Source organism: Oryctolagus cuniculus, chromosome 1 (genome assembly GCF_051225735.1).
Source record: "Oryctolagus cuniculus isolate XC-2025 breed Fujian yellow rabbit chromosome 1, ASM5122573v1, whole genome shotgun sequence".
NCBI classification, from domain to species: domain Eukaryota; kingdom Metazoa; phylum Chordata; class Mammalia; order Lagomorpha; family Leporidae; genus Oryctolagus; species Oryctolagus cuniculus.
In genome coordinates, this window is record NC_142867.1 from 213,155,120 (window position 1) to 213,180,552 (window position 25,433).

General features: G+C 51.8%; 1 protein-coding gene across 5 annotated transcripts in view; it reads right to left on the reverse strand.

Moving 5' to 3' along the window:
* Positions 1-25,433, reverse strand: part of EPB41L4B (erythrocyte membrane protein band 4.1 like 4B) — a 158,590-nt gene that overhangs the window by 79,792 nt on the left and 53,365 nt on the right. For all 5 annotated transcript variants that reach the window (XM_051843334.3, XM_051843327.3, XM_051843328.3 and 2 more), the window contains exons 3-15: positions 23,853-23,895; positions 22,781-22,859; positions 20,839-20,883; positions 19,023-19,075; positions 14,626-14,746; positions 12,714-12,801; positions 12,464-12,552; positions 12,092-12,161; positions 11,819-11,988; positions 9,790-9,899; positions 7,765-7,795; positions 4,482-4,515; positions 1,023-1,087 (exon numbers count right to left, since the gene is read on the reverse strand). In XM_051843334.3, coding sequence (XP_051699294.3) covers positions 1,023-1,087; positions 4,482-4,515; positions 7,765-7,795; positions 9,790-9,899; positions 11,819-11,988; positions 12,092-12,161; positions 12,464-12,552; positions 12,714-12,801; positions 14,626-14,746; positions 19,023-19,075; positions 20,839-20,883; positions 22,781-22,859; positions 23,853-23,895 — 998 coding nt within the window. The remainder of the gene's footprint in view (positions 1-1,022; positions 1,088-4,481; positions 4,516-7,764; positions 7,796-9,789; positions 9,900-11,818; positions 11,989-12,091; positions 12,162-12,463; positions 12,553-12,713; positions 12,802-14,625; positions 14,747-19,022; positions 19,076-20,838; positions 20,884-22,780; positions 22,860-23,852; positions 23,896-25,433) is intronic.

The following is a 25,433-nucleotide window of genomic DNA, read 5'->3' on the forward strand; positions in this document are numbered from 1 at the left end:
GCAAGACTGATGGCAAAATTTCCTAAAAGTCCCGTTAATAAAAACAGCACTTCTAATGAATCTCTTTTGTTTCTCACATCTGGAAAATAAACTGTCTTTGAGATACAGAAAGATTCAGAATTATTACTCTACTAATCTAATCAGTTTCAAGAGGTACCTGAGTATCACGTGTTTCTAATAAAACGGCATCGCTGGGTCACTGGACCCCCAACTTCTATTAAGCTTCTAATTGAGCCTCGCTCTAAGTGGACTACGTCCATCACCCCATTCTCTGCACCTGCTCCAGGAGCAAGGCAACCTCACCTTCACGCCAACTGAACTCGCCAATTCTAATTGCGAAAGAGCTGGACACAGACAACACCAATGGAGAGTGAGCTCAAATCCAACTCTTAAGGAAAACTTTCAAGCTTAAGTATGAGCACAGCACAGCTGATGCCAGTAGCCCTAGGAAGGATGGTGGGAGGTGAGAAGCAGGGGTCCGTCCACCACCCTGGGGTCACACCCCACTGTTTCTGGGAATGTGTTTTACTGGAACACAGCCACGCCCTCCTGCTGCCATGCTGTGTCCGGGCTACAGTGGTGGGGTCGCGTGGTTTTGTAGTTGCAACCGCGACCATAAACCTATGGTCCTTTCCCGAACAACTTTGCTGAGCCAAACACAAACCCTGACCACAGGCACCACCACAACAATCCCTGAGCTCTGGGCACATGTGAAGTAAACCAGTTCTCAGGACCAAAAAGCGTTACTTAGAAATTCAACGTCACGTCTCTGAAATACAAAACCAAGCCAGACGCATCTGAGGTTAAAGTGACTGTTTACAGGAGCATTTCCGTTTTATTTCACACACTTGCTTTAGTTAAGACTGGGCTCGTGGCGGCTTCCTTTGCTTTGGGAAAGGTTCTCGCCCCTGGCACGAGCACGCCGCCTTCCAGGATGCTCCTGATGGAGACTTCCCGCTCCTGACCGCGTGGGATCCGGACTTTTTTGGGGAGGGCAGAGCTGCGTGAGCTCCAGCACTTACCTGACACCTGGGGAGTGCGGATGCCACCGGGGCTGGCTGGGGTGGATGTTAGGATGGTACTGAGGCTAGAAACAAAACACCAAACCGGATTACTCGGTGACCTTTGGGTTTCAATGGGCTTTATTCACTGGGGGCAGGGGGGGCTGGGAATCACGGACAGGCTACAGCCAAGCCCTCCGTTCCCAGGATCGCGTTTCCTCTGCCAACAAAGGCTGGGGGGCTGGCACCCAGCACCTGCTTCTTGGTGTGCCCCGGCGAAGCATCCCCCAGCCTGCCAAGGCAAGGTAAGGGGCCAGGACGCCAGGGGGCTGGGAGGCCAGGAAAGGTTCGGGGTGATTTTTCTCTTCACTAACAACTTTCTCCATGGCTGAAACTATGACAACCAAGAGAATGGCTACGTCGACACGCAGATGGAGATTGGGACGGACGCTAGGCAGCAGGGCCACAGATGCTTTACTTTTTTTCCTTTTCTCCCTGATGTAAGCAATCAAAACCATTTTCTAAAATGCAATTTAAAAGAAAGAAAAAAAAGCAGCCAGAGCACTTATTATGTCGACAACATAGGAGGCAGGAGGAGAGGGAGGAACCATGGAAGGACAGACGGACGAAAGGAAGGAAAGCTGTCGTGTAGCGGGGCCAGGCCCAGGCCGGGCAGCGGACTGCCTTGCCACTTGCAGCCTGCAGAGGGCAGCGATCGCAGACACTGGCGGCAGCCCTGGGTTCTCCAAGCTAAACTTTCTGTGGGGCAAAGGAGGCCCTCCAGACACTTAAGCCACAACAGTCTGGCCACCATTAATCTTCTAATTATTTTGTCCCCTCCTTCTCCTTCCCCTGCGGCTTTGATTAATAGGCAGTAGCCTGCTCTGTGGTACAGAAAACTCTCAGCAATTCTTCTGATCCACTTATCATGGGCCCATGAGGCCCTTCCTGCCTCGTCAGTGTCTCAATGGCCTCTCCTGCTCCAAGGCAGCTCCACAGCAGCAGAGTCTGAAGCAGCCACGGGAGGACGGTGGGCTGCAGAACGTCTCGGCAACAGAATTCCATGGGTACAGACTCCCACAGGTGCAGATGACCTGCCCAGAGCCAAGCTGCTCCAGGTGTTTGGGTCACAGAGAATGAGAGACCCAGAGCTGAGCCCTCAAGTCCAAACAGCCAAATCAGACCCACCAGAGACAGGTGGGAAGCTCAACCACACATGTGTAAAGAGGAGGTCCCAGAACCCTCCTTGGCCACCTCTGGTAGATTATTCAAGTTTCCTGCTATCAAGAAGGATTTTACTGTTAACCCAGGTGGTTCTCCACTGGGCAGTTATGTCCCTCCGCGGACAACTGGAAATACCTGCGTGTATTTTTGCCTGTCACAATGACAGAGCAAAAGGGAAGCTACACATCCTGTAATCCCAGGGACAGCCCCAAACGATGAGGAACCCCCCCCATCCCACCCCGCCGCCCTCCCAATGACAGCAATGACCTCAGCAGCCTCAGCCCACCCCTGGCAGCTGGCTAACCCTGCCGTGCACAGCCCTTCCCAGCTCCTCCTCTGTCTGCTCACCCCCACACAGTGACAGAACAGCACTAGGCCTGGCCAGGTGCAAAGCACCAGTGTTGGCCAGAGATGTTGTGAGAACAACGTCTCAAGAACAAGGACTGTAGCTCCGATCTCGGCAACACTCTCGAGGTTCACTCTGAGCCAGAGAGCAGTGAGGACGGGACGGAAGGCAGCCGGAGGCTCCCGGGGAAGGGGCGGCACGCAGCTGGGGCTGCCCTGCTGGGCTTTCCTTCTCTCTCCCTCTCCCTTTCCCAAGCACAGATCATCTGTCAGCCAACAACCACCTGAGAATCCCGCCACCTAGAAGCATCCTGTGAATAAGAAGAGCCAAGAACCCAAGGAAGCCGAGGAGGACAGAAGCGGGGACACTTCTCCTTCCAAGTTCAAAGCACTTTCCACCTGCTACACTCTGGCCCTTGCAGTCATGAGGAACTGGATTTCACCTTACCCAAGTCAACGGCTACAGAATTCTTCTAAAGACTCATATATGGCAACCTCATAACTATAATACAATGGGATCTTGCCTCCAGGTAAGCAATGAGAGATCATAAAAGCAGATAATCAGAAGGCTCCAAAGTGAAATGGCAGATGGAATCACTCTGGTACTGAGTGACATTCAAAGCCAGACTGGGGACAGGGCACGGAAGCCAGGGAGAGTAGTATCCCTCAGACACTCCCACTCATTCAGGACCATAGTGGGCCCCGAGTGAGAAATCATCAGACATGGACGGCACGACAGGCACAAAGAAATGACTGGCTGCGTGGTGGGGTACACATTGCCAACCCAGAGCCCCCTGCCTGCCCGGCTGCTCCTCCGAGCCCCTGTCCGAGGCTCGGCAGTTCCCTGGATGCCCAGCTTCTGCCTCTTTGGTCTCTCATCTGATCTCTCCAGGGTGAGAACCAGGCCCTGGATACTTTTCCTAAAGCTGCTGGATGCTGAGAACATGCAGCAGGGCTGAGACACACCAGGACTGGCGGCTGCCAGGAGAGGAGATCCGAGAAGGCCATGTGCAGGCGGTGGCTTCGGAGTGGGCCTTTGGAAGATATTTTAGAGCAGGGATGGGAGGCAAAGGAATTCCAGGCAGGCGAGCATGGACAAGGAAGTGGTGGGAAGAAAGCATGGGGCAACAATTATGTAATTCTCTGTGAGCTGAACATATGGCGTGTGATGAGAAATGGTGAGAAGCAAATGCAGAATGCAGGAGCCGGGTTGCACAAGGCTGTGAATGGCCAGAGACAGTCACCCACAGTGGCTGAGGAGGGACTGGCTCGATCCAGGCTGGGCAGTGGTCCACATCTGTCATGCGACCACCGACTTTCATAGTGACGTGTCACGTTTGCCACCAAGAACTTCAAAACGAATTAAAAGGGAGGGATGAGGCTGGTTTCTTTAGGGGGTGGAGGGGTGATGCCCAGATATTCAGTTGATTTTGCGGAACATTGGTCTACAAAAAATAAAACACGTGTCTCTTCTGCAGAATCTGTTACTCTGACATTCCAGTGGGTACTGTAAAGTCCGAGCAAAGGAATGTGGGATTTAACATTGCCCAAACAGCTGACCGAATCAGCGTTTCCTGGGGACACGTCTCCAGGGCCTCATGTCCCCCAGGCCCAGGACACAGCCTGGCAAAAAGCCGCCTCCCGGGACTGCTGCCCAGAACTTGTGTTTGACCCCACACCCCGAACCCAGAAATAGAAACTTCCAGTCCCAATGCCTGCTCAGTGACAAGGCTGAGAGAAACTGGCAGTTGGGGTCACCCAGAGACAGCAGGGGTCACCAGGAGAGGGGGTCTGCACTGGCTGTTCCCGCAAGAAAACAGGCAATGTTATTGGTTCTTCCAATCTGATTATCAACTATTCCTTCTGGGAAATTCAGAAACTTCGGGAAAATCTTTAAAAGCAGTATCTCACCTGGTAATTATGGACTTCAGGATTTGCTTTAGAGCTAAAAAAAAAAAAAAAAAAAAAGAAAGAGACAAAAAGAAAAGCATAACTTAGGTCGTCAAGTGGCATTATTCCCGATTTATTTAACAACCATCACTACTCTCCCTGCTCCACTAGGGGTTTTCATATACCCTTTCATTTTGGTCACTGGCTGCTTAAATGAACACCTAACTGGGCAAACCACAAACAGCAACGTTCATTCATCCCCTCAAAGCTCACAAATGGGAACACACAGGTAATATTCCAAATGGCAGCCATCATGCCAAAAAAAGGAGGTCTTTGCAGGTGGGCCAAGCACAGAGTTTTTGCTCCTGGTTCAGGCGGCCCTGGCACTGCAGGACAGCACCCAGAAGCTCCAGGTTCATGCAGCTGCAGGGAGGGTCATCTCCCAGGAGGCACTGTGGAGGGAGCCACACATGGGGCTCTTGCTATTGGCCACGCCGCGGCTGACCTGGCCACCACGCTGGAACGTTCCCTCCCCACAAGGCTATGTGCTGGGAACTCCACATCTGTTACTATTTAATCCCTACCACAAGGCCAGGAGGTCAACCATGTTTCCCAGCACCTCGTCTGACAGATAACAGAGCAGTTGCCTAAAAGAGAATTAGGAAACCTGCTCAGGGTCAGCCGGCTGGTGAGTGGCAGAGCCAGGGCTAGAACCCGTATCTGCCCATCCCCGAAGCCCATCTTCTTCCCAGCACATCAATGGGTGTGCACCGAGGAACCAGGGAAGGGTTTGGGACTCTTCATGCATGATTCTACTTAGGAGGAATCTTAAATATAACCACTCAGGTTAAAAAAATATAGACAGATCAGTGTGGACACGGATGGAGCAAGTTGGTGTGAAAAACAAAGCACCATGTCTGAAACAGGAGCTCATTATCTGCGAGAAAACCCACAAACAGGCACACTCATTGGGCAACGGCGGTTGCTAGGGTGGTGTGCTGGAAACCAAGGCTTATTGCTCCTGCAGCAATGAGAGGGCGCCGTCACTGTTCTGAGTCTCGCCTGCGGTGTAAATGCCTCGTGTTCCCGTTTTCACAGAAAGGCACAGAGCCAGGCGCTGGGCCTGGGCAGCGCCGCCTGCACGGCATCAGGAGGCTGAGTGTCCTGCGAGGTGCAGTTTCTGGTGGCACTTCTGCAGTCCACGGCACCGCTTCATCCCCAGCTCCCAGAACAATCCCACTCCCCCTCGGGGATCCCGCAGGCTCCGAAGAGCAATCGAGCAGCTGCAGCGGCTGGCTATGAGCTCATTTGTTCCTAAAGGGTATATTTGCTGGGGCCTTTTTTTTTTTGGTGGAGTCTTTTTTATTTTTCATTTTGTTTGTTTTGGTTCCCAATATATAATCTCCAGGAGTCAATAAGGGGGAAATGTAATTTTCTTAGGGAAAAACAAACAAACAAACAATTACCTCCTTAGAGAGCAAAAGAAAGAAATCCTGTAACTTACAAGTCCCTGCAAATGAAAAGCAAGACCTCCTGCCAAGCTGAGAAAGGTGCAAAGGTTTCTGGGCATGCCACCAGCCAGAGGGAGCCCAGAGAGAGGGGGCAAACGCAGGCAAACCGCCTAGCCAGGCAAGGACGCTGCAGCTTCCCCACCATCCCCAGGGGCAGGGGTGGTGCATGGCAGTGCAACAGGCCCTGGACCCTGCTGTGCACTGCCCCTGCCCCCTTCACTAGCTGCTGACACTGCAACCCAGGGACAAGAGGCAGAACAGGGACCCCTGGCAGAATGGTGCAGCTAACACCATTTGCAATCAGAAAGGTGAGCCTGGGTCGAGGCGATGATCTCAGGGCCCAGTCGTGTTCTCTAGATCCTTCTGAGGCCTGCGCTCCTTGGAGCTGCCTTGGTGCCCTAGAGGAGGGGAGGTGGATGCACAGAAAGGCACTGCCTCTCCCTGTCCACCTGGCTTCATCCAGAATCGCCAGGCTTTTGTCAGGTCATGCATATGTGTGTGTGTGTGTAATCCAACAGTGTATGTGTGCGTGTGCGTGAATCCGACAGTAAGCAGCCTGGAAAAACACAGATCTAGTGCAACCTCCTCGGTTGCAAATGAGAACCAGGAGGTCCAGACAGGGGCAGAAGGCCCCAGAGCTGGGTTAGTACCGAGCCAGTGCTAGGGGGCGGGGCTCACCGGCAACTCGTCTCACCGCCTGCCATGCTTACCAACTGTCCTGAGAGTGCACGGACAGTCAAGCCATGCCAACCTCCCAGGCCACCAGGGCCCTTTTCTTGGGTTGCCCGAAAGGCTAATTCTACTGAGCTGGCTCTCTCTGGGGACTAGAGCCCAGACCAATGGTGGGCACAGCGCAGGACATGGTTCTCTCACGTGACAGCTGTGCGCCTAACACATTTCAGCGGGAGGATGGGAGATCCCTGGCCAGCCAGGACAATTCTCACCTAGGGAGCTGTACAAACAGATGCCTGGAGCCCACATCTGCCTGGAGACCGATCTGATTAACCTGGGGTGTGGCCTGGCTGAGGGGGATGTGTTAGGGCACACGAGCGAGCAGGCAAGACCAGGACCATCTGTGCCTGGAGAGGAGCATGGGCCCTATCCAGCCCACTGGCGTTTGTGAATGTTCTTCCCGGGACACAGCCATGTTCAATCCTTTCCATGCTGTCTGCGCTGGGTCACGAGGGCAAAGATCAGTGGTTGTGAAAGACACAGCACACGCAGCCTGCAACATCCCAAGGATTTACTCTCTGGGCCCTTCCAGAAAAGTCTGCTGCCTCCCTTGCTGGAGACTTCTCAGTCTTACAGTAAAGCTCTTTTTCCTGAGGGAGTGTGTGTGTGCGTGCCCGCGTGTTGGGGGCATCATCCTCTGTGTCACAGGACTCTGAGGGCTGCACATGTCCCAGCATGCCCAGCGTCCGCCCCAGCCTGCCTTTTGCTCAGGGGCACAGCCTTCCACTCCCGCCCCCACCACCTGCCCCACCCTTAGCACCGTGCGCTGTACACACACCTAGAGCCCTTATCTCCCACTGTCATAATCCACAGAGCGCGGTTCTGCTCAAACAAAGCAACCGTGTTTTCCAGCAAAACAAACTGTCTTGGAACATTCTGCTGTGTACTTTCTGCAAGGCAGGAGGGACGGCATAGCCAGGCAGCGGGAAAGGGGGAGGTGGGGGGGAGGACGAACCAGGTGACTCACTCTGCAACTTAATTGTATTAAGGAAAAAAGTCAACACTGCAAATAAGCACGGTAATCAGAGGGCAGAGCTGCTCGCCAGAGACTGGGCACGTACCAGAGCTGCGCGGCGATCACCGGGTTGCTCGCTGTGAAGGAAGAGCAGACGGTTAGGACGTCTTGGAGGGCCGAGGACAGACAACGCCGGGACGGGGACTTCAGCCACCCCAGGCAGATCTGCTCCCCGCCTCCGATTCGCTCAGCCATCGTTCCTGGAGCACGCATGCGCCACACTGAGAAGCATGTCAAGGTAGAGACAGAGACAGCGCATGGCGACGGAGGGTGACAGCAGCACGCGCCTGCGCGGAGCGGACGCGGAGTGGGGGACGAGGTGCGGCTCGTTCAGCTACACGCTGTCCCGTTTGCAAAAGCACAGCGCAGAGAGCATCAGGGACCGCTTCACAGAGAAGCTGCTGGAACTCCAGCTGGAACAATCTCAGTAGAAAGGAGAAGAAAGGAAGCTGGGAAGACCAGCAGGAAGGGAAGAGGAGGAGGACCTCTGAGGACCCCTCTTGGGGCCTCCAAGAGCTCAGACGCCATCTCATGGCGGGGGAGTCAAATCATAGGAGGCCCACCCCTCTCAGCCACAGCCCCTCCTGGGGGCTCTCCCTTTGTTGCTTGTAGGAATGGAGCTTGCTACTGTCTCAGCACAGATGTTGTTATCTGTGGAAAACTCTTCCTTATTTATACGAGGCTGTTTCTGGACAACCTTAACCCACTGAGCTATACACTGCACTGCCCTCCTCACGGAGGTGACAGCCCCAGGAATAGAGAGAGCCCCCCCCAATCTCCTCCACTGCTGCAATAACCCCCACCCCAACTCCCCACGCACCCCATTCTCTGCAGCCACCACACATCCTCTGGCCACTCTGGGAGGCGAGGCCACCGTGGGGCATTTCCCTCCACTAACGCAGCTGGGGATTCTGGCTGCCATGCTACAGCGCTGCTGGTTATAAAGAGAGAAAACCGTTGGCGGGGGGGGGATGAGGGTTCCAGAGGGGCAAGTGGAGGCACTGGATTCCACGGAAGCCTGCCACGTTCCGAGCCGAACCAGACACCACGTGGAAAGGCCACGGCACACCAGCAAGACCGAGAAGGGACTGAGGGCTCAGAGTACTGGGACCCGGCTATAAAAAAAGAAACCGTGCGGTGCTGACCAAGGGCCCTGAGTGGAAGAGCAGTTTAGCATGGGAGGGGAAGCGCCATGGGATGGGATCTAGAGGCTGGGTCTGCACAGACATGAGCCCGCCTGCTCAGCCACAAAGTCCACGGCAGGTCCCAGGCCGCACACAGGCGTGGGCCACAGCAGTAACTGATAAAGCCAAGGTGCAGGCACCCTAGGGCCGGGTATGTCTGGGGCAACTGTAGGCACCTGAGCCAAATGTCTTTGCTTTAAAAGATTTATTTGGTTTTAATTTGCAAGGAAGTGGGGGCAGGGGGAATCTTCCAGCCACTGGTTCATTCCCCAAATGGTTCCAACAGCGAGATCTGTGCCAGGCTAATGCTAGGAGCCAGGAATTCTACCCAGGTTTCCCATATGGGTGGCAGAGGCCCATGTACTTGGGCCATCATCTGTTGCTTTTCTAGAAACATAAGCAGGGAGCTGGCTCAGAAGTGGACTGGCCAGGGCTCTAACTAGCATCTCATACAGGATGCCGGCATCCCAAGTGGTGGTTTAACCCACTGCACCACAATGCCAGCCTCCTGTGTCAAGTTTCTGTAAGTTCAGGGCCAGATCTCCAAGAAGCATGAGCCTGACATCTCTGTTGGAAACTGCTGGAGGAGGCATGAAGGGACTGTGCTCCAAGACACGCCATCTGCTGCAGGCAGGGCGGTGGGTGCCAATGACATCGCGGAGGTCCCAGGGCTAAAAGCAAAGAGGCTCATGGAAAGCACCGCAGAAAAAGGGGGAGAAGCACACGACCACACTGGGGAAAGACCAAAGTCAGGAGGACAGCAGAAGCCTGAGTCCCATCCAGAGACTCAGAACCGTGGAAAGCGACCACGCAAGCTCCGCACAAGCTGCCTGTGCCAGCTCCGCGGGGTCCCCCCGCCCACACCGTAAGGAAGGAAAACACACAACCTTTGAACGTGGAATGTCTCCGGGAAGGGTAACGTTTACTGGGCTTCCTCTCGAAGGTGCTGCTTCTGCGTAACCTGGCGCCGTGCGTGGCCTGGTATTCCGTCCGCCCGCTGTTGAGGTAAATGATATTTCACCACGTGTTACCAAACCCAGAATCTCGGTACGTATACAGCCTGGAAAGTGAGCCTGCGTTTTTCAGGGCTCTGGTGGCATTCTTCACCTGGGCTTGAACTCATTTGATTAAGACACACACTGCGTTTAAACCTTCCACTTGGAAACACAATTTCAGTCGCGAAAGCCAGGGGCAGATATTTCCGCCAAGGCACAACACCTGCAGTTCCGGAACCAACCACTCGGCTGCACAGAACTAGCTCGTCTGAGGATGTGGCGCGTTTGACTAAGAGAACGCTGCTCAGCACAGAAAACCACTTCCAGGGGACACACTGGGGAGACATGCAGCTCCTGCTTTATAAGGCGGTTGGTTGTCAATGACCGCTGAACTAAACCCTGGCTCTCCTGGCGGTGCCAAGAGAAACAGTGCCATGTCACAAGGCTCACCCAGCCGCAGGCTCCAGGACAGGTGCGGTTTGGTGTGCCCTTACCCATTGCTGCTTCATTCCGGTCTCTGCAGGCTTACGACTGACCAGCTGGGTGGCACTTGCCACCTGCTCCGAGGGCCTCCACAGGGCCACCTCACCCCAAACCCCCTTCCTTCTCACCCTTCTTGACGAGCAGAGAGGACACCTGGGTACGCCAGATCCGGGGGAAGCTTCCTCCCAGGAGGGGAAAGCCTGCAGTGGCAGCTACCCCGACACATCTTCCAGCCCGCACGCATGTGGCAGGCCGCCGAGTGTCGCACAAACCTCTGCAGTCCTGACATTTCCCACCCTCTCCAGGACCACCCTGTGATTTGATTCTTTCTCAAAAAGGATTTGCGTCTTTTTCTTTCCACCCTGGAGCAGTTAAAAATACATTCCAAGAAAATAACCCTTTAAACAGCGGTGCACAGCCATTTCCTTGCAGAGCTGCTAAGTGTGGAATGGGTAAATCTCTTGAGTTTTAAACAGAGTTCAGGGATGTGCCATGTGTGGGTAGAGGTTACAAACCATGGAGCTTTCGATCTTTTAACCACGACTCAGACCTGAACAAGTGCCCCAAAACACCTGTGCCTTTAAAATGTACACTTCCTGTCTGAAATGTATGTACACACCCATAGATTCTGAACAAACAGGTCAGATAAGCGCACAAACTCTTAATTTTTTTTTTTTTGAAAGGCAGAGAGAGCGAGACAGGAGAGACGGAGAGTGCCTATCTGCTGGTTTATGCCCACACCCCACATCAGAGTACCTAGGTTCTAGTCCTGATTCAAGCTTCCCCTTATTGCACACCTGGGGAGGCAGCAGGTGACAGTGCAAGGAGTTGGGTCCTGATGGCCCGGATCATGGTTCCAGCTCCGGGCTTCAGCCTGGCCCAGCCCCAGTTGCTGTGGGCATCGGAAGACTGAACCAGCTGACAGGAGTCTCTGTCTCCTTGCCTCTCAAATAAATTAATTTTTTTTTGTCAAACAGAAATCCTACAGAAGCGTCAGACTGTCCAGGATTGAATCCCTATCTCAACTGTACCCCTTACTGGCTGTAGGTGACTTTGGGCAGCTTGTGGGACCCTCCTGGCCCTCGTTTCTTGGTCTGTAAAATGGGCACTGTCCTGTCTACCTCATTAAGAGGCTGCTTTAAGGACGAAGGGTGGGTGCCTGGCACAGCGACATCCTAACGCACTTTCCAGGATGATGCTATGTCCTGTCTGCCTTGGCTGACTCCTAGCCACAAGCTCATGGGGCTGTAGAGTGCTCACAACAAGGCTGGTGAGACTGAAGAACCATCTTTTAAAATGTATTTAATATGCGTTCATTTAAACAATCACTTGTGGCTAGCAACTCCTGTAGCAGACAGCATGGCTCTAGCCAAATGGGAGCCTCGGGACTCCGACACACACACGCACACACACACGCATGCACGCACGTGGCCCCTACCTGAACCTGAAGCGGGAGCCCAGCCTGATGAATTCCGATCTGCTGGACTTGCTGTTCCCTGGCGCCCGCAGCCGGAAGAAGGCGTGGTGCTCGACCGCACACTTCCACAGGTGCTTGCAGGTCCTGGCACTGTCCAGGCGGAACACAAACGTGTGTTCCTGCTCACGGCCCTGTGGGAGAGGAAGCACCAGGTGCTCAGCCCCGGCGTTGGCGGCTTCTATGCGCGTGCACACGTGGGTGGGGCAAGGGCAGCAAAGGGGAGAGCGTGCCTACCTGGTCGTCGTCCTCAACCACCACCAGTGTCAGTTTGCTCTTTTTAAAATCCATTTTGGTAATTTTAGGCCTGGTCAGAGAGAAAGCACTGTAAAAGCATGGTCTGCAGTGAAACCAGCCACACATCAAACACCAGTTTCCTTTCTACTTTTTAAAGCCTTGATTGGCTAAGAAAAAGGATCATTCATTCATTGAAAGCGTGATTGCTCAGAGGGTTCAGCGCAAAGGCCACACACCCACAACGACAACAGTACGGCGTGCTTTCAGAACGAAATCGGGGTGTTGCAAATATGCCTCAAGAATCATTCATCACAGAGAATTCCACCACAAAATAGGAAAAGACATTTTTAATATTAGACAAAACTAAATTACCAAAAGAATAAGCCTATTTTGTTAGCTCCTTCAAAGATTAATATGCCTGTCGGGGTCAGTCCAAGAGAATATTCACAGCCATCTCTTCCCTACAAACAAACGAAGTGACAGTCGGTAGAGGGTTCTAACAGGTCGTCACACAGCACAGTGCAAAAACAGTTTCCTCTCCACAAGTTACTTTGCTGGCACGCTGTTCACACAGTTCTCAGCGACAGCAAAAGCACGGGGCTGGGCCGGGCTCGGTTCTTACCCTGACCACGTGCATGTCCACCCCGTACATTTCCAGCCACTTCGCCTTGTTCAGGTAGGACAGTTCCGCCTGGGCAGGGCTCTTTCCCCTGGGAGAAAGCAAGGGAAACACGCGTGAACAGCCACAGCGCCGGGAAGGGCACGGCCGTGCTACGGGAGGCTGCGCGGCAGTGAAAGCGAGGAGGGGTTCCAGGGGACCCTTTCACAGAGACACCCCCAAGAATGTACCAGTAATAGAAGGGAAGGAGCACAGATCAGTGCCTGGAACAGGATCCCTTAAGGACATAAGGCCCCGCTGTCTGTGGGGGCATGCATGTACATGCAAAGGGACAGGCTGGGAGGGAGCAGGATAGGCTGCTGCCCATGCTTCCTGCAGGGGACGGAGAGGGAGAGGGAGAGGGAGAGGGAGAGAGAATGAATGAATGAATGAATGTGTGTGTGTGCATTGGGACGGATGGTACCCACACACTTCTACATTGCTTCAATGTTAGGCAAGAATGCACTAAGGGGGCGGGGGCTGGTGCTGTGGCATACTGGGTAAAGCTGCTGCCTGCAGTGCCAGCATCCCATATAGGTACTGGTTCGCGTCTCAGCTGCTCTGCTTTTGATCAAGCTCTCTGCCATGGCCTGGGAAAGCAGTAGAAAATGGCCCAAGTGCTTAGGCCCCTGTACCCGCCTGGGAGACCCAGAGGAAGCTCCTGGCTCCTGGCTTCAGTTCGGCTCAGCTCTGGCCTTTGCTGCCATCTGGGGAGTGAATCAGCAAAATGGAAGACCTTTCTCTCTCTGTCTCTCTCTCTGTCTGTCTCTCTCTCTCTCTGTCTGCCTCTGCCTCTCTGTAACTCTGCCTTTCAAACAAATAAATAAATATTTTTTAAAAATGCACTAAGGTCAGAGGATGGGAAGACAACAGGAAGACATGCTAAGTTCCAGGGTCCAAGGGTGACTTGGAACAGGCCATGCCTTGGGGCGATGGGATAGGAGGGAGAAAAGGTTACTCTCTGGGAATCCCAGTGAGTGCCAGGCAGTGTGTGTGGTGATGGGGTGAGTGTTGAGATCTGAGAGGTGAGCAAGGAACATGGAGGGAAAAACCAGAGAGACAAATGGCATAGTGGACTCAGGCCTCCTAACTACCATTCCTGCAACAGCTTCAGCTGTGAGTGCCCCACGCAACAGTGCTGAATGAGGTCGAGTATCCCTTATCCGAAGTATTCTGCAATTGGGATTTTGGAATCCTGGCATATATGTAATGAGTTATCTTGGGGATGGACGCAAATTAAACAGGAAATTCATTGGTATTTCTAATATACTTTGTACACACAGCTTGAAGGTAATTTTAAACAATACTTTTCATGCTCCTGCATCTCTGCTGTCACCCGTCACAAGATCAAGTGTGGATTCTTTTTTCCTATTTGTGGCATCACATTGGCCCTCAAAGAGTTTCAAGTTTTGGAGCAGACGGATTTTTAAATTAGGGATGCTCGACCTGTGTTTCTAAAAGGTTTGCTCTAGAAGGTTCAGGTCGTGGGGTCGCCAGAGACACAGGTGTGGGCAGTGCTTCCTCAGTGCCCACACCTGGGGTGTCCCCAGGACAGCAGTGGCCCCCCACCCCCAGCAGCCACAAGTCCATCAGACTCAGGCTCTGCAATTGAGAGGGAGCGGGGGAGGGGGAGGGGAAAAGGCGAAGGAGAAGGGGAGAGAGAACGGTTCAGTTCCTGCTGCACTGTCTCAAAAGAGAGAGGATGGGTGGGCCTTGGGAAACAGGACTGAGGCACAGGCGAGAAGGAAGGATCGGAGCTGCAGTTTTAGTCACCGACAGAGAGTGATTCTACCGGTAGATGAGAGACAGTGACCAAAGCGTATGCACAACATAAATAAATCTATTATCAGGATGCAAGGCAGTCGCATCAAGGTACCTGCACTCTTTCCACCTCTGGAAGATATCGAATTCCATTGCCTCTGTCTGATTGGGAATGAACCGAAACTCAGACACCAGCTCCGGCGTGTGTTCTGGAAGCTCGCACTCTCCAAGCTCCGCTGCAGATTTCATAAGAGGGAGGAACACAGGAGACACTGAACGCTTTCTGTTATTGCCGCAGGCAGGTCCAAAGGCATTTTGCGTGACTGTGAAGCACAGGTGCCCCCTTAGGCATCTCCCTCTCCTTTCGGGAGGATTTACCTCTCGCCTGGTAGCCGTTTATACACTCGGAACCCCCAGGAACCATTCCAGTGCCCTCCCCGGCGGGCCATACACCATCATCTCAGTTGCTACTGTCTCTCCCTCCCAGGGAGGCGTTCACTGCATTTCCCAGGGAACTGCAATGGCAAGGAACGAGGATCTGCTCAGAAGCAGCCCTTTCCCAAGGCTCTCGTTAAGGACGCACACTCTCTGCAGTGCCAGAGCAGATGGAGCAAGAATTCGGCACAGGTAAAATCAGAGAGGGGGACCCGCGAGGACAGGAGGTGGGGTGAGAGGGCTGCGGCAGCAACTGCGCGCGTCAGGTGCAACCTGGGGGGAAGACGCTTTTTCAGAGCAATCCCAGCCGAATGCCCAGCTTCTACTGCCAGGGTCCTTGCTCCTACCCTGTCTCCCACAGAATGAAGGGACCAAGGGCACGGATGTCCCCACCCGCCCAGATGTGAAAAAATCCGCACTCCTTACCCCACCCCCACCCCCACACTTCAGCTCAGGGATAAGACCCTGGAAAGCCAGGCTCCAAAAGGGTGGTCCACAGAGCAAAATGCGAGACCCCCAGGCCCCTTTCCTGACCAACTGCAATACCACCTGCCTTTTCACAAGACGCCCAGATGATGGGTGTGCAGAACGACCTACTGGGATCCTGACAACACGCATCATTGTCCCCCATCCCACCCCCAGAGCTGCTGGCTCCATAGCTCTGCAGTGAGGCCTGAAAACCGCATTTCCAACACATTCCCGGATGATGCCCACACAGTTGAGCTGGGCACTGCACTTGGAGGACCTGTGCAACCCTTAGCCAATCGCACCGACCAACCAGCGGCGTCCACTTGAACCCTCCGGGAACAGCAGGCCCCACGCCACCCAGCTGCCCTCTTTACCTCCCCACCTAGGCCGTGCCAGCTGTGGCCCAGACTGCTGAGCACCTCATGCCATGGCCTGTTATCCCAGGAGAGGGACCCCAGCTGGTCTGCGGGAGAAGTCCCTGTCCATCCAGAGGACACAGTGATGCTAAGCTGGGAAGTGGCCCGGGAGCCCTGACTGGGACAATGTCTGACACCGAGTGGGGACTTGGTGACTCTCTCTTCATCTCAGTGCAGCCCCTTGCCTGCACCAGCAACCCTGAATTGGACTGCACCCCAAAGACCAAGGCCCAGGTGCCCTGGGGGCAGAGGGGGCAGTGGCTTGGCACGTTGGGCAAAGACACGGATGAAGACTCTGCTCTGGACATATTTGACCAGAGAAGGCAAAGGCTGGGCCCCAAGGCTGGAGGTCACCCCTGACCGGCTCTGTCCGAGAGGTCATGCTGAAGCTAGGTACCTGGAAGGTCAGAGGGGCAGTCTGGTCTGGGAAGAGAATCCCTGGGTATGAACCACCCTTGCCCTGTACCCACAGGGCAAAGTGATGCCACGGGGCCCCGCGTTCAGGAGTGAGTCTGGACGGGGCAGGATTAGCCATGCCACTGACGCCATCAAGCAGTGGAGGGAGAAGTCAGGCAACCGTGAGGTTTCCTGGAAGTGTTCAGACCGGGGCCGGGGGCATGCATCCCACCTCACCACCCCTGCACTAACCCAGGCCCAAGTGAGGCCTGCTGCCTTCCAAAGCTGCCGCTTCACTGTCTACAACTCCCTGTTGTGACCCCAGCCTGGCCCCAGCCCTGGGGACACTTTACCACCCTGGGTCTTGGGTGCCTTTATCCATACAAGGGAACCGGTACAAGGACAGAACATGACCTTGAGTATGCACCAAATGACTGTCTCATCCTTCCTCGTCCCCTCTTTGCCTTTTCCCCTTTCAGCTGGCTGCACTTTCAAATGTACCATACATTTTGCTCCCCAAAGAGCAGAGCCTCCACGTAAGGTCGCTGTACCCAAATTCACGAGGGCCCCATTAATTCAGGGACAGGGCAGCAAGACACGGCCTCAAGGCTCGAGCATGGGAGGAAACACAATCTTTCGTTTTATTCAAACCCCCAGAGGAGCTCCCGTGATCTTTGGAGCCCAGGGCCAGCTGGCTCGGCTGCGGCTGAAATGACAGCAGGCTACCCATGGGATGAGGGCGCGCAGGCAGGCACGGCTAACAAGAGCTTCCCTGTGTGTCTAAGTCTTCCACGTCTTTCTTTGCACCTGACATAACGCTTGCATCTTCAATTATGCCAATGTTGTGGTTCCGGCTCTAACAGGCAACTACTCTAAGAAAGGCTTACAGATGGCTGACCTTCGTCTCGTCTGACTTGACTCTGGACTCTGTCTTGGCTTTGCGCGTGTGTGATGCCTTCACGGTGATATGTGTGCCTCATCCTCTGATCATTCAGGACAATACACAAGCCTGCAATACTGTTCCAGTGCCTCAGGAGGCAACCCTGCCAGGTGATTAATGGCCCCTGACCTGACACAGGTGCTTCTGTCCGCCAACTACACTCCAATGTCTACTGCTGGGCCACCAAGCCCGACAGCGTGAGCTCTGGGCAGCTCAGGAACTCAAGGGTGGATAGAGACCTGCTTGCTACACTGTGAGATCTGGATCTCAGTGGAGAGGCCACCGCTGGGTTCCCTCAACTGCACATAGCCCAGGACACTTAACCTAAGGAAACACAGAAAGGTAGCACCGAGCAGAGCACTGGGCACAGACGGCAGCTGATGGCGTCACCATCACGTCCCCCACCAGTGCCTTCAGACCACACAGGAGGTCTTTAACAAAGCAGGAGTTTAACAAAGTCCTCAGGGGGTCTCCCCAGCCTCATTCATTCTGTACTTATTGAGCACCTGCTAGATGACAAGGCCCTGTTAGATAACAGGAATTCATAGGTGACGAAAGAACAGACACATCAGGCAGTGGGAGTCTCCTGAAGTCATTAATAATCATCTTTGTGTGTATAAAACATGATAAAATACTAAAAGAAAAGAAATCATATAAAACACCTGTCTGTGGCTCTGATCAGTTACACTGTGGGCAGGACACTGGGCTACTGCTTCCTTCCTTCCAGCCTTCCAGTCACACGGCTGCTATGCTGTTATGCTGATACTCCGTGACAGGCGGGTACTGATTTCAGAATTTGCAAAAACATCTCAGGTCAACTTTTCAAAACTGGTAAGCTACAAAGTGGGAAGCCAAGTCTAACATGGTGGGCACAGATAACCCACTGACTATGAATGACTACAGCGTCGTAATGATCCAATAGAAGCCAAGGAGCCCACGACAAGCCCATCTGACGTGCTACTGAAATCCCCTACATGCAGCTACTGCAGAAGTGTTTCTTGTGCATTTTAAACTATGGTCTGCTCCACCCAGGTGAGAAGAGCAGAGGCTGACAATCATGCAGGCAAATCTGCCGTCAGCCGGTTCTCACCCCCGTGCTGGCGACCCCGCCAGTGCTTCTGGCCTGACCTCTCTGACCCAGACAGATTCAGACACCCAACAAGCTGCTGGGGGCTCCCCTGAAACCCGACTCTTCCAGTCTACCCACTCCCTGCTGCCTCCTCCCACCCTGGGAATCCCCTCTCACTCCTCTCCCAGTGCCCCGGTCTCATCACCTATCCTTCTCCTCATCCTGCCAATGCTGTTCCCTAGCAGGTGTGGAACTCCCTGCCCAAGCCGGTTCCCTCTGACCTCTGTTACCGCAACAGCTCCTCACTGTACCCCAGCCGGTCTCGGTCCTGTTCCAGGGCCCTGTCCCCGCAGAGCCAGCGCAGTCTGTCCAAAATGCACACCTGCCCAGGCCTGCCTCCTGCTTCTGAGCCTTCGGCAGCACCGCGGCTGGTCACACGAAGCTCCCGCTCTTCACGGGGGTGTGAACTTGCACCCCGCGATGCTGCTCGGCTGCTGCTCCCTGCTTGCACCTTGGCTTTGGGCCTTGGTCCCCTGAATCTCCTCCCTCTCCTCAGTGCCTCAGGAACCTGTCTTTTCTCCACACCCCCTATGCATTTCTGCTCCCAGAAGGACAGCACCCATCTGTCTGCCTTCCTCACGGACTGTGCAGCTGCTTCAGGTCACAGATTGGGTCCCATTTACTTGGGTCTCCACAGTAGCCCTGGGCCTGGCACACACTACACACTCGTTTGTGGAGCTGAAAAGCAATGCCTGTAAAATGCTAACGACTGCCGAAGATTGATGTACCTTGCAGACAGAGCGCAGCTAATTCCACAGCCGTTTCATAGGGGCACTTCAATCTTGAAAGAAAGAAAAGAAATGAATTCTAAATAGGAACTTAAGTCTCATAACCATGCAAAATGTCATTAAAATCATTTTTCAAAAGGCAGTTGTATTTAGACAATGACTTTTGTTCTCGGTAGTTTATATTTTTGCTGTCACATGAAAGAATGCAAACAAGATCACTTATACTACAAATTTCCCAAAGTCAGGTCTCATCATATGGCAAAATAACCCAATTTTGGTATGTTTTCTATCACCCATGTGGGTAATTTTACTGAATTTGGCAAGAATGGGGAAGTTTGGAAACCAGAATGAAAAGCACTCCCTTAGCTTTATAATTTTTAAACTTACTTAAAATTTATCTTGACACAGTACATGCATGCCTCTTTTTAAACTGCCTTAAATCTTTCTGGAAACAAGGCCACAGTGTTAAAAATAAATGCACGGGTCCCCGACACTGCTTCACTCAGTACTGGAGTAAGTAGGGCTGAGGCATAGCCACAGAGGCGTTCTGCCGTAAACCAACACGGACTCATTCACACTTTGTATTTCAGAGTTACTCAGAAAAATAATAATGACATACATCAGTATAGCACTTCATAGTTTTCAAAGCCTCTGCATATTTATTATCCAACGTGGTCAGTGCATGGCAATTGCAGACCCCTAGGATGAATGTGGCCAGTGCTCCCCATCTCCCACTTTACAGATGAGGAACTGAGCGTGAGGCGCTCAGGGTGCTGGGACTAGGTCACCCTTCTCTTTTGAAGTTTGGTAAACCAGGCTGAAGCATACACAAACTGCAAAGTACTGTACAAATGCAAGGTGCGTCATTACTATTTTTCCAAACTGAAGACAATCTCTACAGTTACGAGGCCTGTAGATGAGGAGCACAGTATGGAGAGAGAGAGAGATCAGAGTACACACACACTCATAATACGCACACCAACCAAAGGTCTGTATTGCATGGCTGAATAAGGCAAATGTATACACTGTACAATCCACATGTTCTATGGTGTTTTGAGAGTTTGCAAATTTGGAAATTCTACTTCAGATTTCCTTCTGATTATATTCAAAAATCAAAATGTATTCTTGTCAATAATATCAGGTATTACTTTTTAGATTCAAGATGGCCTTAGTTTTTCATGTAATAGAAAATATTCAATGCATATGCTGAAAAAAGACACAATGGTAAAAGCTGTGACTGCTGAAATCTCCTATCTTTAAAATAAGTTAATATTGCACCCAAAATCAACCACTTCCATGCCAATGCTGCTCACGCTCAATAATCATGGTATATAGCCAGAGGCCCAATATTTGAAAACCAATTTTAAGAGGGGGAGAGGAAATGAGATGAGATGTCTAAAGCTTTTCCTATGGGAATCAGAACATAACCTCTTTACTTAAATGCAGATGGGGATGAATGAGACTTCTTGACCGTCCAAATACTTGTAAGTGTATACATACCAGTAATGTATCTTGCTTGCAAATACGACAAAAGCCATTATGAATCGGGCAGGGATGTGATCGGGGACAGAGTTATTCCCAAATACACATCACTTAAGATAGTAAATGCTCTTGGAAATGCTTCAAGCCATAGAGTAATCATTTAGAATAGGATGATAATGACAGTGATACAAGTATTAGACTCACTTTACAATGCCTGGTGCACTTTTTGTGAATTTCAAAAAGGGAACAAGGGTACAAGAGTTAAAACAGTGAGTTATTTTGAAATATACTATGATCTATCCTGGATTAAGAATTAGAGCAAAAACATACTTACTTTCCAGAAAGAATGTCATGCCTGAGTTGTAAAACAAACAGGTACCTGACAAACATATACAAAAGTCAACAGAGGGTAACCCTTTCCCAGCCGCTTTCAAACCCCAGCTTCCCAAGGCAGAGCCCACCCTGCACACAGCCTGGACGTGTGCATTGTAAACAGGGAGTCCAAATCCAATGAGAACTTTGGTGGAAGCATCTCCTCCTGGGTCTCCAGGAGGGCATCCCAGAACCTTGCTGGGAAGGCGAGTGCATGTAGGGATTCGCAAGATACTTGGGAGGATGGAACATGGAACACTACACGGTCCAAGGGCGGCCCCGCAACCCCCTTGGTGCTGGACAAGAGAGCCAGACAGGCACACAGAACTTGCACACAGGCACGCGATGCGCCCAATGGGCAGGCTGCGGAGGCTTCTGGATCTGGTTCTCCAGTGGCTCCGCCAGGAGATTCCAGAATGCTGCAGCTCACTGCAGTCAGTTACTGCTCCAGGCTTTTTTCGCTGGTGCAGTTTAACTGCAGACACTCTCTTTCAAACAGTAAAACACTCACACAACACACCAACACACACACACACACACACACACTCATGAAACAGGAAAATCCTGGATCTGGACTGCAACCAGTTACAGGAATAAGAAAAAATGGGCAGGAAGGCAGCAAATATCACAGGTGGGGTTTATTTAGGTAAAACAAACAAACAAACAAAAAAAAACCCACAAATGCCTTGGCTTAAATATATATTTTTTAACTAGGAGAATGTGGGCATCAGAACCACTTCCAGTGCTTTATAAAAACTAAAGCTGCCCGCGCTCTACTCCACACGTACGGAGTCAGAATCCTGTATGCAAGAGTGGCCCCCAAGAATCTGATTTGTGCAAAAACTGCCCAGCTGTCTCTGATTCACTTAAAGACCACTGGCTTTGGTGACAGCTGGCAGCAGCACATGTCTTTAAGAGCACCAAAGAGGAACTCTAGAATAACTTAATTTGAGCTTTGGAAACAATGCAAGCAGTTACTTTCTGCAGAATGGAGAGAACACAATGTGGGTGACCCAGAAATCAAAGGCAGGGGAGGACTGCAGGTTCTGGAATGTCCCTGCTTCCCAACAGGTGCTTCACAGCCTTTGAACTTGTGCTGAAACTCAGGATACTACCTTATGCACTCCCATCAAGGGGGACCGGGGGCTGATGTGGCCAGAACTTCAAATTCCCTCAAGAAAACCTAACTCTCGAGGTCCCGTAGCCCCTTCCATCAGGACCATGGCAATGGCCTTGGGTCTCCTGTCATCTCCAAGCTAGTGACCGCTGCAGTCCATCACCCAAACAGCAACGAGGAGTCTCCGGGGTTACCCAAGGCAGAAGGAGCTGGCAGAGAATTTCACGGATGGCAGGGTGGTTGGAGGGGAATGCCACACATTCAAAAATGTTGAAGTTCTCCGTATCCCACACTAAAGGCAGCCATAACATAAAAATGCTCAGTGTGGGCTGACAGACAACATGAAGGGAATCTCACAATTTTGTTGTAATTTGCTGCAATTTTGTTTTAAAGACAGGCTTCCTTCCATTGTAACAACTAAGGGAATACTTTGTAGTTCCTTAAAAAAGGTAATTTTGGACTTAGAAACCCTCTCCTACTAGTTGCCTTCCCTTTCTGTAGCTGAAACAAAATGTCATAGAATAACCAACCAACTTACCCAAGATCCAGGAAAACAAGTGTAACAAGAAAAGAAATCTAATTTCTATTCCCTAAGAACAAATGTCAAATTAGGCAAAGTGCTGGATTTTCAAGAGAACACAGAAACACAGGAAAAGGGTAACACCACTTGCTCAGAAGCACAGACAGCAGGCCCTGGAGGGGAGGCAAGCCCACGATTTGGAAGACCCAGAGATCACAGGCCAGGCAGCCGCCCCTGGGTGGGATCTGGCTCTACATCGTGTCCTACCTTGTAAACTCTTCACGCAGGTTGTTCGGTTCTGAAGAATAGTACTTAACTCGGAAGTGCAAAGCGTAAGTAGGTCCAACTACACGTGTGGAGACAGAATGGTTGAAGATGTTTTTCCCCAGTTTTGAAGAGCACAGGATGGACAAAAGGACAAAGGCATTAAATCTAAGACATATTCACCATGACACTGGGAGGGCATACATTGGGCAGACCAAGTCAGAGCATTCTTTTCAACCCTAGCGTGGAAAGCTGAAATGGACTTTGGTGCTGATGGGTTGAGTGGCACCCTCTTTCTGGAAGAAAACCATACGGATCTTGGTGAATCACCAAGAACTCAATTTCTTTTTTTTTTTTAACCTCTGATCCCAAAAGACTCACTTGAGACCTGCTTTGTAACAGAGAAGGCTAAAGGCAAGTGATAACACGAACAGCAAAGTATCTGTCACCTTAAAATACAGTAAAGATCCCTTATAGTACAGTCACACCCCACATAATGACTTTCTAGTTGATGGACTCTATGACACTATATTCCATAAGCCCACCTGGCCAGCAGGCCATACTCTCTAGGTTTCTGTAAGTATGTATATACAACGATGAAGTCATCGAATGATGCGTTTCTCAGCACACAGCCATGGCATTAAGTGATCCGTGACTGTACTTTTAAGAGACTATAAAATTTTTCAAATGGCCCAAGCATAAACAACATTAAAGAAACGTGGTTGCCACACAAATGAGAAAGCTGGACGGGACTACTGAAGGAGTCTACTTTGAAACTCACTGGAATGTGAACATAGCAGGTGTAAAGTTGTATTCCTGAAGTGTATTAATTAGTTCTCATGGGTGTGTGCAAGTGTGTCTGATCTCAAATGAAAGCACAGTCAGGTTTTCAGCATCTGCTAAAAACTCTTCAAATTCTAAACTAACCTTTGGCCAGCTTACCCATCCATCGAAAACCCGGTGATCTAAAATGCTTCCACATTCCAATGAAAACACAAAGACCTCAAAACATGGGCAAAGGACGTGACTCACAGAGAAAGAAAATGAATGAGGAAGGTAAATTCTGCTCACTTACTTTTCATCTGCTTCTTTATGGGTTTGGAATGATCCAGCCAGTGCTGTAAGAAAGAAAACACTGCTTTAGGAACAGTTAGCAGGAGATCATGCAGGCCAAGTAGTTACCATGCTCTGCGAAGGTTAGTAATTCTACTGGAGGGAAGACACCAGGGATTGGCCAGGCCATGAGCTTTCAGGTTGGGGGATCCATAAATTGCTTGGGGTGACATAAAAAAGTACATTTTTTTTCCTGGGGAGAAGGTCCACAGTTTCCCGTTTTTTTTTCTTTTATTGAGATGCCTGAAAGAACCTAAAACCCAAGCACTAACTGATCTCTGAAGTCCCCTCCAATTGGCTGAGCCACCCATTTGCCTCCGCCTTCTGAGTGTCTCACGTTTGGCTCAATCTTCCCTGAGAATTCCCAATCGCCGCTCACCTAGCCCAGAGTACAAGCCAGGGCGCCAAGCATCTCAAAACACCCGGGTCTGGTAGTTCTGTTGCCCTAATCCCTGAAAGTATGAACCCAAAACACATGGTCTCTTTCTCCTCTCGCCAGGAAAAATCACCCATGCTGCAGACCCAAGGACCGACACGGATCTGCTGAAGGTAATCTCACTTTGCTCAGTGTGGGCATTCCACCTGTCTCTAGCTCTCACCAGGAGAAGCACTTCAGTCTCATCCGTCTCAGACAGAGCTGGGGAATGTCCGGCCCCTGGGCTGTCTAAGGCCCCCAAAATCATGTGGTCTGACCCTGCCAAGGCGACCACAGACGGGACTCAAAATTCAGTATGTCTGTGGTGGGCTAATTTTTAAGTGGCTAATTTTGTACAGCTCACCAAAGTTTTAGGAAAGTGAATCAGATGCTCTTGATTTGGGATGGGGCTATGTCAAACTGGAAATATCCTGAGCCCCAAATGCATTCAACGCGCCTAATCCACTGCACGGCACAGCTTAGCGACACAGGGCACTGCCAACGCCATCAACTCTTTCCCCCGCAACCGTGGGGCTGACCAGAAGCTGCCTGCCCGGCCTGGGGAGAGAGGATCACACTACAGATCCCCAGTCCGGGAAACAGCAGCACTCGGGGGGCTGGTGCTGTGGCGCAGCGGGTTAATGCCCTAGCCTGAAGTACCCCATATGAGATCCGGCTGCTCTACTTCCAATCCAGCTCTCTACTGTGGCCTGGGAAAGCAGTAGAGGATGGCCCAAGTCCTTGGGCCCCTGCACCTACATGGGAGACCTGGAAAAAGCTCCTGGCTCCTGGCTTTGGATCGGCACAGCTCCGGCCATTGCAACCATCTGGGGAGTCAATTAGCTGATGGAAGACCTCTCTACCTCTCTCTCTCTCTCTCTCTCTGCGTAACTCTTGACTTTCAAATAAATAAATAAATATTTAAAAAAAAAAAAAAAGGCTGGTGCCAGGGCTCACTTGGCTAATCTTCCACCTGCAGCACCGGCACCCTGGGTTCTAGTCCCAGTCGGGGCGCCAGATTCTGTCCCGGTTGCTCCTCTTCCAGTCCAGCTCTCTGCTGTGGCCCGGGAAGGCAGTGGAGGATGGCCCAAGTGCATGGGCCCTGCACCCACATGGGAGACCAGGAGG